At 37.4% G+C, this 20,005-nt stretch overlaps 3 protein-coding genes across 3 annotated transcripts; 1 reads left to right on the top strand and 2 right to left on the bottom strand.

Annotated features, from left to right (window-relative positions):
* Positions 1-952: 952 nt before the first annotated feature.
* Positions 953-8,118, bottom strand: wbp2nl (WBP2 N-terminal like). Its single transcript, XM_042505421.2, has 8 exons — positions 7,960-8,118; positions 6,719-6,827; positions 6,448-6,586; positions 6,172-6,264; positions 5,455-5,652; positions 4,581-4,694; positions 3,978-4,054; positions 953-3,370 (listed from the first exon to the last, which is right to left on the bottom strand). Exons 1-8 carry the CDS (start codon positions 8,016-8,018, stop codon positions 3,314-3,316), a joined length of 846 nt encoding a protein of 281 aa, XP_042361355.1. The 5' UTR covers positions 8,019-8,118; the 3' UTR covers positions 953-3,313.
* Positions 8,119-9,990: 1,872 nt separating this feature from the next.
* Positions 9,991-15,077, top strand: LOC121957010 (zona pellucida sperm-binding protein 4-like). Its single transcript, XM_042505495.2, has 12 exons — positions 9,991-10,288; positions 10,403-10,527; positions 10,869-10,989; positions 11,693-11,827; positions 11,950-12,122; positions 13,257-13,336; positions 13,428-13,561; positions 13,645-13,828; positions 13,908-14,052; positions 14,134-14,203; positions 14,287-14,421; positions 14,907-15,077. The coding sequence occupies exons 1-12, from the start codon at positions 10,093-10,095 to the stop codon at positions 15,056-15,058; spliced, it is 1,650 nt and encodes a 549-aa protein (XP_042361429.2). The 5' UTR covers positions 9,991-10,092; the 3' UTR covers positions 15,059-15,077.
* Positions 15,078-16,104: 1,027 nt separating this feature from the next.
* rrp7a (ribosomal RNA processing 7 homolog A) lies at positions 16,105-19,702 on the bottom strand. The gene is made up of 7 exons (XM_042505600.2): positions 19,572-19,702; positions 19,224-19,366; positions 18,565-18,690; positions 18,036-18,159; positions 17,184-17,281; positions 16,429-16,636; positions 16,105-16,296 (listed from the first exon to the last, which is right to left on the bottom strand). Exons 1-7 carry the CDS (start codon positions 19,633-19,635, stop codon positions 16,211-16,213), a joined length of 849 nt encoding a protein of 282 aa, XP_042361534.1. The 5' UTR covers positions 19,636-19,702; the 3' UTR covers positions 16,105-16,210.
* Between the last annotated feature and the right edge of the window lie 303 nt (positions 19,703-20,005).

Genomic DNA, 20,005 nt, shown 5'->3' with positions numbered 1-20,005 from the left:
AACAAATTAAATTTCTTTATAATTTCCTCAATTAACAATTATAAATAATGTTAATGCTACTCATACCCAGAATGTCGAGATTTACTTTTTTTACCTGCATTAAAACAAGTTGCAAGAGAGAACCATTTATAACTTATGTTACGTTTTAGCAAAAATAATAATTGAATTTTATTTGTATGCAAAAACTAAGCGGTAGTCAACAAAAATGAGTTGGAAAATGCAAAACGCACAGGTCAAAAATTGCAGACATGCAACTTACAAGTTTTTAAATACTTAAAGTTGCACAATGAAGGGTTAGTCGAGGCTAATATTAACATTGTTAATGAGCCAACATCAGTTGTTCAGTATAAATACTGAACATCAGTATCTAGGCTTGGCTGCATATCAGTATAGATATGCAGCCCACAAAACACTCGCATTACATTATAGTTTCCTACTTTTTAATAGATTTAAACTGATGAAATAAAGTACAGTCTTTGACACTACCAAACATTAGCCATGACAATTGAGCGACAACTTCTGTTGAGATACTGAGAAGACGAATCATTCGCAGAACTGACGAACACTGTAATACTAACTGGCAGTAATATCAATGGCAGTTTGTTAAGTTTATGATGTGAATACCTCTGCTAATGATTATTTTGGATGGTGGTGCATGATTGCTTGTTGTAGCATGGCATTTTTAGACCCCGAGGGCAAAACGGTGCAAGAACACTTGTAATTTCTCAGGTGAAACATTAATCAAACTACTGAATTTTAAAATAAAGCATTGTGGTAAATGGATGCATAACATTGATTAAACATTGAGAATGCAAGCATACTTTGATGAATGCAGCAAAAAGTCAGTAAATTTCAATTTAACATGATTATGCTGTTTAATTCTGAGGATTAGATGTTAAATTTCAAAGACAGTTTAAAATTTGATAGATGACAAAAATATCAACGTGCACAATTCAATAAATGACTTATTTATTAGATTTTAATCGACAGACAAAATTCAGCAAAAGGAACAAGATCTGCAAAAGAGATATTAATATACAGATATCTGATTAGTCAAGCAAACTAAAACCCAAACCCTTCAAAAAAAATCCTCCATACATTTCAGCTGTGTGCAAATAGTCCTGCAAACAGGTGTTAACAGATGCACAGTGAGAGGGGCTGTGATTACACGGCCTGTTGGCGCCTCGCCCCACTTTAAATCGGGAATAAATGGTTCGCATTCAGAAGTTCAACAGCAGGCAGAACACTGACGGGCCCTTAATATAACGCCGTGGCCCTGTAACCCCACACTAGTGTAATTACACAAAGAGTAGAGTTCTGGTTTCAGCTTGGCTTTGCATACATGAATACAATAGAAGCTCGGAGAAGAGCTCAGGGTCACTCAGGTAACCCCAGCTCGTCACCTTTAACCTTATGTAAGGTTGTAATATTGCACAAATATTATATTGTTATGTAAGAAATCTGTCTGATCCCCTTTTTTAATGCACTGCTCCTTTTCATTACAAAAACCTTTTTTATATATTAAATTATGATGGAGAAAGTGAGATTTGGGTCCTATGATGAATGGAAATACTTGTAGCTGATGTAGCGCAGGCTCATGTTGGTCATATGTCACACTGTAAAGATCATTTGTTTTAACTTATACAGTTAATGTTAGGTTGCCTTTAATATTTACGTTGACTGAATTTGAGTAGAAAAGTTGAATCATTACAAATCATCCCAACTTCTTCTCAAATTCAGTCAATTTTAAAATTTAAGGCAATCCTGACACTAACCTTTTCATGTTAAAACAAATCATTTTGACAGTGCAGGGAAACACTATTTTCTAGTCATTGGATGAGAATCAGTCAAGATACTGAATCACTAAACACTATTTAACCCAGTTCTGGTTTCATGGACAACTACTCACTCAAAACGATATAGGAAACACACACTTTACCTTCAATGATACTGTAAAAATACCCTTTATCATAAGAGTTATTATTAATAACTACATGAACTGCAATCAAGAAATTGCTACAAAAATGTTTTGGTAATAAATCTGTCTTAAAAAATACATTCCCCAGACTGCCTCCTTCTTTCAGCTCTTCAAGAGGAAGTTTAGATTTTTTTAAGTGCTGTTTTATGAAGTGCTTATCAATAGAGATTATATTATAAGCGTTAGATATCAGTCACCACGCCCCCAAGTTTGGAGAAGCAGGCTGGAGTCCAACACAAAAATTAAGCAATGTACTGCTCTGGACGGGGTCAGAAATTAAATGTGTTTTAGCCCCCCAAAAAAATGTCCCACCTAAAAAATAATAATAATAAAAATAAGTCAATATCAGCTGAAATGCATGATATATTAATAGTATTTTCAACACTTAACCTTTCTGACAGACAGCCTGCTTTGACAGGAAACCTCCGTTCTCTATGCTCTCGTCAAAGCCACCAGACTCCATTGAAAAAAACAGCAATTTTAGCTCTCTGAACACAGGAGCTGCTGGTCTACATCTGCTTCGATCAGCTAGTTAGTTTGTGTTATTGTGTGACTTTAGCGAATCTGATTGAACCCTTTTAACACCGAAGTCACACAACAACACAAATTAACAAACTGTTTGAGGCAGCAGTAGATCAGCAGCTCCTGTGTTCGGCGTGTTAAATCACTGCTTTTCTCAATGGAGTCTGGCATTGAAGAGAGTGAAAAACGGCTTGATTTTCCTGTTAGATATCACTGTGTTCCATTAAGATAAAGCGGTGAAAATACTCTCAGTATAGCGTACATATAAAATCATATTGACTATTTTTAGGCGCTTCTTTTTTTAGGTGGCTAAAATGCTGCTGCCCCCGTCCACACCAGGGCATTGCATAGCTTCCAAGTCGAACTCCAGCTTGCTTCTCCAAACTGAGGGTGTCCCAAGACATCTTCTGTATGTAATATACTATCTATGGATAAGCAATCCTTAAAACTCCACTTCCAAAAAAAATATAAGCTACCCCTTTAACTTGGACCTTTTAGGTGCCCTTACTTTGCTAACGTGCTAAAAACTCAACAGAAATAAATCCAATAACTGAGAATGTTAATTAGATTGAGTCTACCTAATATTGTCACTCTACATGAAGTAAAACTGAAAACAGTATTTAAAAGATGTGATTCCAGTATTCAAAATACTGTTGATTCATTGGAGAATCATCACTGACATCTTAGAATCCTCTATTACTTGCATTTTCTTTTCTGTTTTCTATAAGCCGTCAACATTATCCCTTGCTTTAGAATTTATTTAAGATAGAGAGGAAGAGAGAGGAGTGTCATTGAAGTGATGTTTCCTGAGCTTCAGTTACTTTTCTTGTCAGGAGAGTTTGGATAAGGTGCATATGGTGGAGGCCGCTCCTGCGTGGGAATAAGGGGGAAAAAAAGGACAGTCATCATTAAAGATTTCACTTCTACACACATTTAACACTTTGAAAGCTGATCATATTAGTCTGATTTCTTACACAAACATGGGAAGAAGAAATTACCCCAAAATTAGCAAGAAATTTGTGAAAAGGACTATTACCTGAAAACCAACAAAAAGCACAAAAAACAAACAAACATTACCTTAAAAAGTGCTAAAACAGTATTAATTTTATATATGTCATTGTATTTTTTTCTGAAAAAAAATTGAAATGTTAAATTATCATAATTTTAAATATAGTTTTCTGGACATTTCTTCCTATTTTCTGGAAAATTTTCTAATAATATTTCCATCTTCTTTAAAATCGAATTTTTCCGGTAATTTTCTTGTCCCCTTTTTACTAATTTCTCACATTTTGGGGGACATTTCTTGCCAAAGTTGGTCATTGCCTTTTCTCGATGCTTTCTGAAGAAATTACACCAATTTACTCAAGGTTCAAAGGCTTAAAATCGTATGAAAGGCCTCAAAAGGTAGCACAAGAACAGTGATGCCAAACCAGGTTTCAAAGGGTTAACTGAGAAAAAGACAAGCAAAGCAGCTTACCATGGGCATGTAGACATTGTGTGGATCGTTGGGATTGTAATACGCGCTGCCAGCTGCTTCAGCCGCTTTGGAGTTACCTGTGCAGAAAATGAGATATGACAAAGACGGGGAGATAAATACAAGACAGTGACGACCGCTGAACATATTTAGGAACAGACGCTAAAGCTCCAAACACTGTTAGGAGAACTGATGCGAGGAGAGCAGTGTTAGTCATGTGAAGCACAACAACTGACAGCTCCAGGAATCCTTGAGACAAAATCTACCGGCGCACCCTGAGGACGCAGAGAGGAAAACGTCCTACTCAAGCTAGTCCTAAAATAGAGATATACCAAAGTGACATTTCAGCACAGTGTACCAAGCTCACCCCCCGCGTGCAGGGTGAGACCGTTTTCACTGAATCCACGACGTACTAGTGTGGGGAGGGCGAGGGGAGATTGTTTATCCTTTGTAATTTTGACGTGTAGCGAATGAGACATCAGCACCCCTTTTTGGGTGGCGTGCTTGGAAGTGATTCACTTTGAGGGAGACGGATCAGATCTGACGGGTGCAGTGACACAGACGTACAGAGAGGAAAAAATACAGAGGGAAGAGAGAGAAATAGACCTGGAGGTGGTGGTGGCGCTGCTGCCCAGTTCTGGGGGGGTGCAGCCCAATTTTGGGGCGGCCCAGGGTAGGGGGGAGGTGGAGCCATGTAGTCGAAACCAGATGGGTACATTCCTGGAACATGGAAGACAACAGAAAAAGAGAGGGACAGATTGTGTTTCAAGGTCAGATGAGGTAACAGTCTGTGGGGGCAATCAGTTCAACAGTAGAGACACAAAAAAAACAAGTGAGTGAAAAAAAACTACACGCCAACAGAGAGGGAAAGAGAAATGGCAGGCATTATTTGTGCCTGAAGGGTTTTTACATACAAAATTTGAGGACATTTAATGAAAAAAGTGTAAACAAAGAAAAATATGTGTGCATTATATACACATGCAACAACCAAAGACCTAAACAACTGTGGCCAAGCATAAAAAAATCCTAATTTGTCAAAAAAATAATCCTATTGAGTGTGTGACCACTAGACATAGAAATATATAATAATTATATAATACTGTGTAAAAGTCCCTAAAAATATATCAGGAAAACTCATCTGATGTTATTTCACACAAATAAATCTGCTCAAAAATCATCCAAATTGTTCGTTTTACACCAATTTCTTGCAGTTATTGTGTACATTGAATATTATATAAAAATCCATAAAATGTCATTTATTCAGGGGTTGTCAGAAAAGAAGTTGCTTAAAGAAACTATTCTGCATTACAGAAAGCGAAAGTGAAAGAACAAAACACAGAAAGTGAAAAAAAATTGAACAAAGAAAGAAAGAAAGTGGGCACAACCTTAAGTTATGGTTCTTTAAGCTGATATTCACTTCGTGTTTGACCGACCAAAAAGCACATACAAACGTCTTATAAGAAATGACTGAATTGTGTACCTGCAGCAGCTGTTGGATGGGGGTAGCCCATGTTAGCAGCAGCAGGGGGGGGACCCTGGTAGAATCCATTCTGCTGAGGAGAGGGTGTGTAAGAATAGCCTTGAGGAGCAGGTGGAGGTGGGCCGTAGCCGTTCATCATGCCAGGTGAAGGATATCCGTAAGAGGCGGCACCGTTTTGTGCTGGAGCAGCACGAGAAGCTGAAATACAGCATGAGAAAAAGAGTTTAGGCGTTATTAATATACATATACAACAGCCTATGGAGAAGTGCATCTATAAAACTCAGGCCACTTATTAACTCCTCTTTTTGGGGCATACCTTCAGTACATTTATTATTTGTTCACAGTTACGATATCAACCTTGAAATAGGGCTTGAAACACGTTTTCTGTTTACATGCATTGATATTTTTTTTTTTTTAAATCAGGACTTCTTAAGTCCTCTGAGTTTAATACAGAGTTAAGTTGACAGCTGTTCCAAATTATGTGCACCAGTTCACGAGGAGCTGAAAATTACAATCATAGCTCAAATGTTACCACTGTGTAAAAATGAATGTGGTGTTTTGAGCCTGACTTGAAAGTTGTATTTTTGCAATATGGTATTGTTACTTAGGTGACGATTTCTTAAATTATCCCTTTCACCGCTGTGTGAAGGAATACTCATTAAATATTTGGCATTGTACGACTTGGGGCAGAGTGATTATGAAAACTAGCATACGAACCATTTGTGGCCAGTTTAAAGAGATGCTGTCCGACCTCTATGGCTCCTCCACTGGGGAATGACATCTTGAAATGGGCCTGGCCCTCCCAGCCACCTGATGACAGTCAAAGAGATTTAGAAAAAATACAGACAGCTACACTTCAGTTTTTTTTATTGGTCCATTCATTCACTTTGACAGATATAATGCACTTAAAATCTGTTGTGTTTTACAATATGAATATAACCTTGTGTGAAATAATACATAAGTGGTTGCGAGTAAAAACAACAGTTAACCTACCACCAGGCTCAGCTGACACTGTCCCTTTGATGTAGTTGGCTGCAAAGACCGGCTGCTCAATGCTGCAGCCCTTCATCAGATAATAGGGGAACATGGCTGAACCCAGGCAGTCCTTGGTGTTACTGGACACAAACAGCAACTAAATCAAGTGATTGAAAAAAAAGAGACCAGAGAGAGTGGGGAGAGTTACAACAGTTATGAACACTGCAAACTTTCCAATTACGAAGACGGCAGCAGAATGTTACATATGTTAATGTAATTTTGGTTGTACCCTGTATGGTGTGAGATAAATGGTGCCTTTCTTGGTCCCCTTGAGCAGATCTGTCTTGCAGGAAACATCGCTGAATGTCAGCTCCACATTCTTACATTCCCTTAAAACACTGGCAAAAGAAGAAGCAGGTGATTAACTGATTGTTTATTGTTTGTCATGCACAAAAACATGTGCCAAATTCCAACAGAGGTCTTAGCTAAGCCACGTCCTGTCCTAGAAACATCCTAAAATCTTAAAAAACATCCAATAATCCTGGTAACGTCCTAAAATCCTGGAAACATCCTAAAATCCCAATAATGTACTAAACTCTAGAAATGTTCTACAATCCTAGAAACATCCTAAAATCCTTTGAATTTTAGAAAATCCGTGAAACATGCAAAAACACTGAAAATATCCTAAAATCATAGAAATGTTCTAAAATATGAGAAGTATGCAAAAAACTGTAGAAATGTCCTAAAGTACTATAAACCACCTACGTCCAAAAATCCTAGAAACATCCAAAAATTCAGTAAATATCCTAAAATCCTGGAAACATCCTCAACTCCTAGAAATGTCTAAATCTCAGAGAAACATCCAAAAATACCACAAAAGTCCTAAAATCCTGGAAATGTGCTCTAATCCCATAAAGACCCTAAAATCCGAGAGTTGTTCGAAAATCCTCAGACCGTGATAAAACACTAAAAATGTCCTGAAACCCTCAAACAAAGCAAGTTAAGTGTCCCAGTTCTGCACTTTATACGAAATAGTGATAATCAGCATGCAACCATTATGAGATATTTACTGATAAAATGTTATTACAAAAGCACTGCTATGCCGGACGGAACTGTTGGGAACTAACTAAATGTCACAACACGAAGCTAACCCATTTTACACAACGTTACATATGTCAACATTACAACGACAGCAACCGCGACTTCCTGTTTGGATTGTTGGCTAACGTTGCAATTTAGCCATCTTGCTAGCTGTCAAAATACTGAGAGGCTAAGACGTCAAAGTTAAATAACCAACGTTTAAACGCATAATATTTAAAATTACTACGATATGACTCACACAGCTAACGCAAAACAAGTGGGACAAATGTGTTTACTAGCTCTGCTAATGTTAGCCAGGCCAGCTAACGGGAGGCTAGCGGTTTGATTTGTGACTACGCACTGAAACTAGAAGGTAAACAAGCCCCAAAAAGACGCGACAGCTGGTTATTTAACGCGATAAACGCGGTGAAAGCACAAACACACACACACCTTTCTCCGCTGTTCACCAAAACTCCGCCGTTTTGCGAGTGATTCCGATTCAGAGCCATGTTTGTGGAGACGTCTTGTGCTCTGCCGCTGATAAACTCTGACCGTCGGCCCGACTCTCAGGGATGCCCCGGAAACGTCACCGGGCCACGTCACGACAACGCGTGATTTACCGCGAGACAGTCAACACATGAGTCAACACATCATTAACATACAAACATGTTTGTCCTGCACATTTAGATCATTGTCTGACATCTGATAGAGTGTAAACAGAGGTGGATGAAGTAACTGGAATACACACTTGAAGTAAAACTACAGATATTAGGGGTTGACCGTTTTGGGTTTTTTCAGGGCTGATACAATACTGGTTATTAGTCGTTAATGAGACCAGTAAACCGATATTTGGAACCTAAACGCATTTAAAATATGAATTAAAAAATAAAAAAATGAAAATCTTTCTGTTAATATTTAGAATATAACAAACTTCAACATGAAACTGTATTTAAATGCCTTTTGAAAATGGTTAATGAAAACTGAAACTTTCAACATCATATACAAGTTCGCAGCAACGATTTTTAAGTCATGTGGAAACTGAAACTTTATTTTATTCATTAAAAATAAAAAAAATTTAAAAAAAGCAGCACCCTGTTAATTTTTAAAGTAAAAGTTCCGCCCATGTTGACACTTTCTTTGTACTTTTCAGTTAATTTTTATCTAGGATCATTTAAATAAAACGTCAATACAGAAATCAGCAAAATGCCAAATATCAGCTCCAATAATTGGCCAGACCGATAATCTGTGACACCTGACAGATGTCTTACCAAAAAACAAAATCATGGGGTCAAGCATGTTCCCCAGTCACTCATGAGGCTTAATATTTATAGCTTCGAGGAGGGAATAAAAATACATAAATAAAAATAAAAGTAAGCATTAATATTGATAATATTAATAAAAACTAGGTCACACCACATCCCCATCCTCTAATACATAAAAAACCATCCCTAACTGATAACTTGTAGGCAGCTTATTCTAACATTTGTTCCAGTTATTTGAATAAATAATTGACTTTAAATAGTAATCACAGACGTATTGGAAAAGCATAAATGGAAGTCCTGGTAGGATGCAGCAGTGAATAAAGGTTTAAGATTGCTTATGTAACAATTAGATGGGTACAAGCACTGCCATAGGGAGGGAGAGAGAGGAGGTGAAGCCCTTTGAGTTATGCAATGATGTCATTTAATGACTCCCCGAGGACACCACGTGCTCAGCATGATATGTAATATTTAAACATTGACCTTTTTATTAATTAACAGCTCAGTCTGTCCTTTTTAAAGGGTCCGTGTATCATCTGTTCATTCAATTATTCAATTCTGACTGGCAAACTAAAAAACTAAAAAACGAGTGAGAATTTCGGGTTTTTGCTTTTCTGTAGAAACCAAATATTGGGAAAAAAGACGTGTGTTTTCTCATTGTTTGCTTGTAAAGAAAAATGTTTTTAATCTTTGTTTTTAAATATTTATTTTCTCATTTCTTATGGTTTGGAGGGGACACCGGTGGAGAATTCACTTTTTTGGGTGCGTGCACAGCCCTTCAAGAGATTTTTATTGTTTTTGTTGTTTATTCTGGTGCACTAGGTGCGTGCTGCTTTCGTTACCATGGATACTTGTTTCACTTTCCAGCTTTGGCCTGCTCAATTCTGTGCGTAAAAGTTACAACGTAAATTTCACTTGTTATTTTGTTTTCCGTTTTCTTGTTTATTTGATTTTTCCTTTCAAACTCACAACGAGGAAATAAACGTCTTTTTTTTAAATATTCGGTTTCTACAGAAAAAAAAACAACAGAAACTCCCGAAATTCTCACAGTTTTGTTGTTTTTTAGTTTGCCAGTGTTGAATAATGAATGGACGGATGATACACGGACTCAGGGTGCACAGGTGTGACATCATTTCAACTTTTTGTTTAAATGACATGAATTACAAAAAGCACATACCTGCATGTGGTGAAGCTCTCGTGCTCTGGTGGAGGATGCTGCAAGCTTCAAACTAATTAACGCTGATTAAACCAAGTCACGTGCCCCCTTTCCAGTGTGGCATTTCAAAACCAAAACTCGTGTGAACCAAAACATCGAAATTACAAGATGATGAATTATTGTGCAAAACTTTGTTTGATTTCTTTGCTTTCTGCCGTCATAGCTGAGCCCTGTTGGTGCTTCTCAACCGTGAAGCAGGTGAAGAAAACACCTGAGCAGCTCGCCCTGCCGAGGGTCACGTGCTCCGTCCGGAGGATGAGAGCTGTTTTTGGTCCGCTGGTGAAAAGCAATATTCATGTTAAAGGTACGGTTTTTTGTTTTTTTGTTGTTGTTGTTGTTGCAATAGTGTATTTTTAACCTCTGAGAACATTTGCATTAAATCTGTCAATAATATATGTGCTTTATTGCCTTTTTTAAGACAGGACAGGGGCCACAATCCCAGTTCTTGAAGCTGAGGGATCCTGTGGAGTGAAACTGGGCAGAGAGAAAAACCAGAGCCTCACTTTCTCCAGCAGATATGACAGCTGCTACGCACAGATTGAGGTAAAATACGGGACAGTATTAAAGTTTTTGAGGTGGTCAAAAATGACACCTTCTCTACTGACAGATTATCCACTTGGTTGATTATTGGGGCCAATATTTGGCATTTTGCAGATTATCTGCATCAGTTTTATTTTAATGATCACCACTGATATTTATGAATTAAAAAGAGCAAATAAAGTGTCAGCATGCGAGGAACTTTTTGTAAAACCTCAGGGAGCTCATTTTATTTATGTGATTTTATTTTTATTTTCACACTTTAAAAAAAAGTTGCTCTATGTTTATGTGTGCACTCGTGTGTGTGGGTTTTTAATGTCCACATTGTGCTGACCTTTGACCCTCAGGGCAGCAAAGTGGTGGTTCCTCTGCAGGTGCAGCTGACAGGAGAGGATCGATGGTTCAGGGTGAACATCAGCTGTCCTCTGATAAAGAGACACAGCGAGAGGACTCGGCTTATCCCGACACGTGAGTGGAGACGGCCGAAAAGCTCTAAAAGCCCACTGCCTAAAAGGCGGTGGAAACTTGGCAAGAAAAGCCCCACAAATTGCAAGAAATTAGTAAAAGGTGACAAATAAAATCACCTGAAAAGGTTTAAGAAAGGGGAATTGCTAGAAAATTATCAAATGTAAAATAGATTTATAATCATTTTAATCACATTTAAAATTGTTACAGAATAAAATGGATATTTTGTTGCCCTTTTTGGATGCATTTTATTGTTTTTGTTTTTGCTTATTTTTTGCCCCAAGTAACTTTCTTTCAACTTTTTACTTGTTACGTTGCTCATTGCCTCCTTCAAAATAGATTTATAATCATTATAGTTACATATTTAAAATTATGTCACAGAAAAAGTATACATATTTTTTTTTTGCACTTTTTGTTTTATTTTCTTGTCTTTTTTATTTTTAATTTTTGCTTATTTTCAGTTAATTTTCTCTTTACTTATGTGTTGTTAAGTTTCTCTTTGCCTTCTTCACATGTTTTTGACAGAAATCAAACCAGTTTGCTCAGATTTCAAAGGGTTAAACTGGCACAATTTCCTTTGGAGTCTGGTTGAGAATTGTGAATAGTTTCATTACGCAGAAGCCAGGCCACAGGATGATGTTAAGAGTTGGACATGACAAAATTTCCTGCACCAGTTTAGGACGCTAAAATCATGGCTCTTTTCCAGCGTTACCTGGAAGCTGTGATGCAGAAAGAGCTCTGCGAGTGGACTGTGGCCACCAAAGCATTTCCAGGGACGCCTGCTTCAAACTGGGATGCTGCTATGATGCTCTGGATTTAACCTGCTACTACAGACTCAATGGTGAGATTGGCATTTGTTTATGCTTTTTGTTTTGTTCTTAAGAGATTCTGTGACATTTCCTCCAAATAAAACCAGATGGTGCTTGTTTAAAAGGTCTACATGTGTGTCGTCCCTCCCTGCAGCCTGCTCTCTGGACGGACACTTTGTGTTCTCGGTAAAGGCCACAGACGCAGACACGGCCATCGATCCCAGCAGCCTCATAGTGAGGGGTCAGCCTCAGTGTTTCCCTGCTGTCACCACCCCTGACACGGCTGTCTTTAAGATCGGAGTCACAGACTGTGGCGCAAAAGTGAAGGTCAGCGTCTGGAGCTCGATTTTAACATACCACATCTAGAGTTTGGAAAGAAATATAAGCTTTTATAAGCTTAAGGGCGGGGCAGGCATTTTCATTTTGGCGTCACTGTGGAAAAATGTCATGATAAATAAGTTGGCTGAGAGAAAACTAGATTTCTGCACTTCCTCTGGGCTCTGTTGAGACTTTGGCAACCAGAGAGCGAGAGAGAGAAGGCGTTCTTACTGGCTGCTCTACAAATGCAGACGCAAGTGCACGCCCTTTTGGTAAAAGCCTGATGCAACTGCAGAGAGTCCAACAAAGAAAAATTGCTAATCCAACATTAACAGCAACTGTCGTTACTGCAAAGTAAGCCAAAAAAGGAAGACGGACTTATCACAAAGAGTCTAACAAATAGGCAAAGAAAGCAAGCCATAGAAAGCTTTTTTAGTTATAACAATTACATATTTAAAATCATGTTGCAGAATTTTAATATTTTTTAAGCACCTCTTGGGGTCATTTCCTTGTTTGTGATTTTTGTTTTATTTTATGTGTCTTTTTTTTTTTTTTACAATTTCCAGTTAATTTCTTGTAATTTTTTTTTTTTTTTTTTTTTACAAATTTCTTGCTGTTTTTTGGGTCATTTCATTCTTAGTTGCTCATTGCCTTCTTCCCATGTTTTTGAAAGAAATCAAGCCAGTTTGCTCAGGTTTCAAAAGGTTAAAGTAATTGGCTTATTTGCTTGAGTCTGAATTAGAGATGATAACGATTATCATTAAGAATTTAAGCGAACACTTGAAATTAAATCATTCGGTCAAAGTAAATGCAATATGTTGCTCTAAGCTTTGAGGAAAAGTACATTTGATATTGTTTTGTACAAGCAAAGTTTTTATGTTTTCTTTAAATAATGATCAATTAATTGATCTTTAATTTTACCGATAATCAATTAAGAAAAGTTCTTACTCTTGCTACACTGTTTTAGCTGTTATCATTATCATTATTAATAATTATTTGAATTTTTTATTATTCGTTGTTTAACAGATTTGTAAACAATTGTAAAGTCTCTTTTACATGTTAAATAAAAAAAATCTAGTTTTAAAAAAGTTCTTAAAATTTGCAACCACAGTCTTAACCCTTTCCTATCTGCCTGGCTTTCAGGTAGCCGGAGATGTGAAGATCTACGAGCTGGAAGTGGAGGAGCGTCACGTTAAAAGTATAACCAAACATTCTCCGTTCAGGTAAGCTGGCCGCTTTAAAAGACTGACAAGATTTATATCACAATTCAAGTCTCCTCGGGGCGGCCTGTAAACTCAAAAGTGTAACGTTTAGTCTCCAGGTGCAGTGTGAATATGAGGCTTCAGATTTAAAGCGTGCAGCAGACTTGCGCTCCTTGTATGCAGTGACCAACCCGCCGCCTGTGGTCGCACTGGGAACCATCAGAGTGCAGATGAGAATAGCCAAAGGTAGTAAACGCGCAGAACAGTGTGGAATCACCAGTTCAAAACCTTAACTAAGTGACGGCCTTTGTGATTATTTGTTCCTCTAGATGCATCTTTCACATCTTTCTTCCCTGACGACCAGCTTCCAGTGACGTTGCCCCTTCGCAAAGCTGCATATGTGGAGATTTCCATCGCACAGCCGTCTCTTGATCCCACTCTCTCCCTGCGTGTTCGGGATTGCTTCGCCTACCCGGCGTCCAGACACTCTGTGTGGACGCTTCTCTACGACGGGTAAGGTGGACGCCATCACAGCAACACCCTGAGGGAAATCTGTGAACAGCTGCTAACAATGTTTCCTCCTCATGGTTAGATGTCCAAACCCTCTGGACAACATGAGGAGCTCCGTCCCCGTGAGCCACCACAGGAGGACCACCTCTCACTCACAAGTCAGGAGGTTCGATGTCAAGACCTTCGCCTTCTTAGACCCTCAAACAGGCAATCCAAGCATGGAGGAGGTAAGTTTATCACATCCACATATTACAATAATCTAAAAGTGTGTCTCTCTTCAAACACGTGTGCAAACGTCTCTCACTTAGATGTACTTTTACTGCTGGGTGGAAATCTGCACGGACGATGTTGAATGTGCACAGCATTGTGCCATCGTTTGTGAGTATTTTGCAGAATGTTTTTCTATTTTTAGACTCGGCATGCTGTGTATATGAGGTAAACTCATGCCTGTCCCTCCACAGCGTCTGAGGGTGAAAGACAGAGAAGACAGACAATGTCTGAGTCCGATCAGGTCCAGCTGGTCTCTTTAGGACCACTGCTGCTGGGACAGAACAGCACTGAACTGGAGGACAATCCATGTGTGAAACAGAAGACGAGTAAGTCCTGCTCAGCACACAAGACTGTTGTCCATGCGATGGACGAGTGGCAATACTAGAATTACAAGCAGTTTTATTTTGGCATCATTGGGCAAAAATACCATTAAAAACTTTGTAATTCAAACCAAAAACTCGACTTCTGCACCTTCTCTTAGATCTGTTTTCAGGCCTATGACATGAGATTTGATCCAAACGCGTCATTTGAGAGGGAGGGCAGTTTTAGAGATGTGCGTGCACATCCACATTAAAAGAAATCTGATTCAATAGCAGAAAATCCTGCAGAACAATTTGCAGTTTCCAGCATTGTCAACAACTTCCTACACAGCAAAGAAAACCAAAAACTGAAGATGGACTTGACCTGGACTCTGTCCTAATACCCATAGGACACAGAGCTGCAGGAGGAGGATGTTTTTTCCTATTGTCTTTTTGTTTTTTGCCTTTTTCCAGATCTCTGCCTGCCCCCGCTTTAAACGTTTCTCTCTCAGTGTTTCAGGTGACGGTGTACACTCTGTCAGGTGTCGGAGCCGCCCTGCTGCTGATGCTGCTGGTCACTGTGTGGTCGAGCATCAGAAAGCGGCGGGAGCCAGAAGCACAGCAAGTTTGCAAAGTACAAGTTGATGGCGAACACTCACAATAAAAGATTTCATCATCTTTGATGTGCACTGAAACTTGTTTTTTGTTTTTTTGTAATTGAGTTCTCTCTTGTGCTCAGACACAAATTTGGAAAAGGGTTTTTGGTATCTCTGCAGCCTGTTGCAGAATGACTTGAAATTCAAGCAGCTGGTGTCATTAAATGACTTTAAATCTAAAACAAAAGACTGAGAACCACCCTCGATCGGATGTCAATGTTTTTCGCCTGCCTGGTTGCGCAACTGACTCCCAAAAAATTCTCTTTTGACTCATAAATCATTCTCTTTTAACAGAGTTTCTACAGTTTAAGACAAGTGAGATTTATGACTATTAAAGACTTTCTTAATGCCATTATAATTTTGCAAAAGCCTTAAGGAAAGGGAAAAACACATGAACTGAAATCAATAAGGCCTACTAAAGTTGAGAGAGGGATCTGCCCAAATATTTATAATATTCAATAAAATATAATATTATTTGTAATATTTTTAGATTTTTTAACATCAGAAAAAAAAAATTCAGAAAAACCCTAGTCCCCATTTCTTAGTATTTTTTTTAGACCTTTGAAAGATTGATTTTAGACATTTTAACACTTCTTAAGGTCTTATTTTTAGAGTAATGAATTCAATGCCTTTTAAGACTTTTTAAGGATCCATAGGAGCTGTTTAATGCACATTTTAGTGCTTGTGAATTGCATTTTGTCTCTTTTTGTGTCTCTGTCTGCAACTCTGTTTTCACTGCTGAGTGTCACGGCCAGGTTTCCCTTGAAAAGGAGATTCTTAATCTCTACGTCACCAACCTGGTTAAATACAGGTTAAATATACATCAACTCCAAAGCTGTGGTCATGCATTGTAGCTACTTTCATTTTTGTAAAAATCAAGGCCGAAAAGTTAGTTAAAATGTTTCCAAAGGCGATTTTCTTTCATAATAATTACGTTGTAATTTAAAGCAAACTGGCATTGATCTTCCGTCACCTTTAATTCAACTTGTTTTCTACCAACTTCAATTATTTCTAAAATGTGAGTTGCTGATAATTCAATAATCATGAAAATAAGTGTCGGAATAATAATATTTTATTATAACAAAAGGTACTGAAGGTTATAACGGAGCTTAAACACACAACAGAAGTGAAGTGAGGAAATAATAATCACTGCAGCTGACTCAGTAAGGTTTGAACTTTCTTTGTGCCCTCAGCAGAGCTATTCTCTGTTTATCCTCCTCAAACTTTTTCCTGAGTTCAGCGATATCTGCAAAAAAGAACCGAAACAGATAAAACAGTTAAAAGATGTACTGCTTTACGAAGCCTCCTTAACCCTGCATCAAGAACGAGCTCTGCCCTGCAGATGAGGAAGATGATGAGAAATAAACTGCCGACTTACGTTCTTTCTGCGTGTTCCTGTGCTGCCAGGTGTAGAAGTTCATGAGCTCCTTCCTCTTCTTCTTCCTCATCTCTTTGTGCAGAGTCCTCTTGTTGGCCGCCTCGCTGTGAGGCCGGGCTTTGGTACCTTTAGGTCCTCTTGTGACTTTCACCCAGCCCTCTTCATCCTCTTGTTGCTGCTCGGCCTCCTTCCTCTGCCTCTCTGCTTCCTATGACACAAAAAACAATAAAATCATAAAAATAAAATAAAATAAAATTTAAAGTTCATGAACCAAAAGTGGTGTGTGATGGCTGGAAAAACCACTTCTTTTTTTTTTTTTTAACAAATATTTGTTTTTATTAATAGATGCTCAAAATACAGTAGAACTGCAGATCCAAAAATATATATCAGGTTTCCATTCATGCTTTTGAAAATATGTTTTAAAAAAAGTAAAAGTAAAAGTACAAAAACACTTATCAAAAACAAAAAAGATGCAAAAACAAACAAATAAAAAACACTAACTATAGGAATATTATTACTTAAATATAAACAGAACTCTCACCTCTTTTTTTTTTTGCAAATATTTGTTTTTATTAATAGATGCCCAAATTACAGTGGAACTGCAGATCTAAAAACATATCAGACTTCCATTCTACATTTGAAAATATATATAAAAAAGTAAAAGTAAATGTACAATGATACTTATCAAAAACGAAAAAAGCAAAAACAACATCAAACACTTACTACAGGGATACTATTACTGAAAGCATTCTCACCTCTTCTTTCCGTTTGTCGTAATCTTCCATGAAGGAGTCGACGATTTGTTGCAGTTTGTCTGGATGAATAAAAGAGTCGGTGTACTGCTGAATCCATTCTGGGAAAAAAAAAAGACTTAATAAAATAAAAATAAATCAATAAGACCAATGTGTCTCAAGTCTGCCTTTTTTCCATGTTTGTAACAGTTTGTAAAAACAGTGGATTATATACGATTATACTTTCACTTTATCTTCAATACTCTACTTAGAGGAACTGTGTGAGACTTTAGTGGCATCTAGTGGTGCAGATGCAGATTGCAACCAGCAGAAACTTTTCCGGGCTAAAATTAAAAAACAAACTCGGACCGATAATTACAACAGCTAAAAACACTGAATAAAGCAGTTTAATGTTAAAAATCTGTGTTTCATCCTGCTGTCGGGTGCGTCACACGTGAGCTGTGAACCCTGCTAGTGCGTGTTCGCCTATTTCCTCTGATAACTCAGGATCCAGACATTCAGGAGGTTCTGGAGCCGACATATCTGCAGTTTCTTTTTCTCCCAAAACAAACAGAGCTGGTTATAAAAACACTGAATAAAGTAGTTTTACCTTTTTTAAAAAAAAAGCATTTCAGTCATTTTTGTTGCCTCGAGATGTATCTAGTTGATTGAAAAAAAAAAGATTTTTATAATTCTGGTTGGCTACAAAAAGTTAATTTTGTATTTGTGATGTTAATAAATTAAACAATATTACAAAATTGATACTTGGCATCTGTGTACCGATATGTTATTGCCTCTCAAAAAATATTGCAGTACAATGGCGTTTTGATTTTTTTGCAGAAATAAAAACAAATGCATCACTGTAGCATCACTCACTCTGTGACCCCGTCCTCACCGGACGCTGCTCTGTGCAAACCACCAAAGGAACATCGTGTGGGTGAGATTTCGCTGCTGTTATACTGGAGGAGGTTTGGAAGACAATGTATCCCACTTTAAAACCCTGGAAGATAAAGACAGAGACACGAGAGCTATGACATATGCTGCACATCACAAGAATAGTAAATATTTCCTCATAGTATTATAACAGAGAGAATTTGGCAGCAATAATAATAACGAGAACTTTATTTATATGGCACGTTTAAAAACAGAGTTCACACAGTGCTTTAAAACAGCAAAGCAAAGCAGATCAGAAGCTGAAAAAAGGCTAGACAAGAATTTAGAATAAATGTATGTAGAATTAAACAAGAGATTAGAGGCAGAAACATGCTAGAAAAAAAAATGTGAAAAAAAATTAAAATAAAAAATAAATAAAAATAAAACAAAATAAAGATCAAAATTAAAATACCATAAAACAATAAGAGACAAATTAAAGAAATTAATAAAAATAATAAAAATGCAGGCTTACCTGTTTTTCGACTGGTTTGAAGAACCTGGACAGTTTGGGTCCAGAGTCCTGAGATGAACCCGGGTGATCTCTGAGCTCCACAGACTGAACAGAGCCGAACTGAGAGAACAGCTCTTTGACCACATCCTGAAACAAACAGCAGGGCGGGAATGACAGTTAGTCTATAAAGATAATAAATTAACAAAACAAATAACAAGTTATCTAAACCAGACATTTGGCAAAGCAATGGATCCCAACTGCTGGGTCGTGGTCCAAAAGTGGGTCGTGGGTCCATTATGGATTTAAAATCATTTTACAGAATTATTCAGTGTTTTTAGGGGTTTTTTTTGGGTCTTGTTCTATTTTTTGGCTTTTTTCAGGTAATTTCCTTTTCACTTGCCCTGACTAACCTCCGGATCGTGTTTACTTTTGTTGTCTCAGTGAACTATAATGATAACTATAAATTTAAAATTATTTTACAGAATTATTATAATTTTAAGCTTATTTTGGGGTCATTTATTGTTTTTTTGTGTGTGTATGTTTGTTTTTTATTTATTTTTTTTTGTCTTTTTAGTTTTTCTTTTGTCTTGTTTGTTTTTGTTACCTAATAAAATATGCTTGAATCACGTTAAAATATCGGAATGAAAAACAGATACATAAAAAAGATATATAAAAAGCACCTGAGAGCAGTACGGGGGCACGTTGAGGACAAACAGCGTCCTGTCCAGCGGTCTGCGCGGACTCTTCTCTGCTCGGACTTTGTGCTCCTTCACAAACAGCTGATGCTGAGCGCCGCCGTCTGAACTGAACTGCAGCGACAAAACTGCCAAAAACACAGAAAAACTAAATACATAAACATCGCTCACAGTTACTATAATCAGTTTTCACTAAACGATCTGCGCACATCAGCGATAACCTTCAATAAACACCCAAACCGAGTCAAACCACGGGCACCGAATATGTCCGAGGGTTACTTAACCTGTAAGAGACAAACTGAGAGGAACATTGTTGATTTTGTCAATAAATACCTGTGAATCCTCCAGGAATAACACACGGCTGGCTGCTAGCATGTTTCTTCTTAGACGGCGCCATCTTGGTGTGACCTTTCGCACCGGAAGTACAATTGCAACAAACCACGAGACTTTTTTTTTTAAATAAAAATTGAAATTTAAACGCGTTACTGGTTACTCTGTTAACATTTAATAATTATTTTGATTTTATGATTGTAATTCGTTAATTTTATTACTTTTTAAACAAATGTTTTAAACTGGAAAATAAAGCGGAAAAATAAAATAAATAAATAAAAAAGCATCTCTGCAAAGTCCCCTATAATACATCTATGATCCCTGCATGGCAAAAAATAATAATAAAAAAAGAGTAAATGTTAAATTAAATATTTAAAGCTTTAACTGAAAAGAATATATTCAGATGTAACCCCTCTGCACTCACAAACATTTTAATA

The sequence above is a fragment of the Plectropomus leopardus genome, chromosome 18, assembly GCF_026936395.1.
Source record: "Plectropomus leopardus strain MGB_pleo_1.0 chromosome 18, ASM2693639v1, whole genome shotgun sequence".
Lineage (NCBI taxonomy): Eukaryota > Metazoa > Chordata > Actinopteri > Perciformes > Serranidae > Plectropomus > Plectropomus leopardus.
Note: the sequence above shows the minus strand (reverse complement) of the source record. Positions and strands in the feature narration are given on the sequence as shown.

Excerpts from the sequence above, each read along its gene's own strand:
- wbp2nl (XM_042505421.2), bottom strand. The coding sequence starts at position 8,018 with ATGGCTCTGAATCGGAATCACTCGCAAAACGGCGGAGTTTTGGTGAAC. Across the intron at positions 6,265-6,447 it reads AGTGTCAGCTGAGCCTGGTG|GTGGCTGGGAGGGCCAGGCC; the intron begins GTAGGTTAACTG and ends GACTGTCATCAG. Across the intron at positions 3,371-3,977 it reads ACAATGTCTACATGCCCATG|GAGCGGCCTCCACCATATGC; the intron begins GTAAGCTGCTTT and ends ATTCCCACGCAG.
- LOC121957010 (XM_042505495.2), top strand. The coding sequence starts at position 10,093 with ATGATGAATTATTGTGCAAAACTTTGTTTGATTTCTTTGCTTTCTGCC. Across the intron at positions 13,337-13,427 it reads ACCAAACATTCTCCGTTCAG|TCTCCAGGTGCAGTGTGAAT; the intron begins GTAAGCTGGCCG and ends TGTAACGTTTAG. Across the intron at positions 14,053-14,133 it reads GCAATCCAAGCATGGAGGAG|ATGTACTTTTACTGCTGGGT; the intron begins GTAAGTTTATCA and ends TCTCTCACTTAG.
- rrp7a (XM_042505600.2), bottom strand. The coding sequence starts at position 19,635 with ATGGCGCCGTCTAAGAAGAAACATGCTAGCAGCCAGCCGTGTGTTATT. Across the intron at positions 19,367-19,571 it reads TATTCCTGGAGGATTCACAG|TTTTGTCGCTGCAGTTCAGT; the intron begins GTATTTATTGAC and ends TGTTTTTGGCAG. Across the intron at positions 17,282-18,035 it reads GGTGAGGACGGGGTCACAGA|AATGGATTCAGCAGTACACC; the intron begins GTGAGTGATGCT and ends TTTTTTTCCCAG.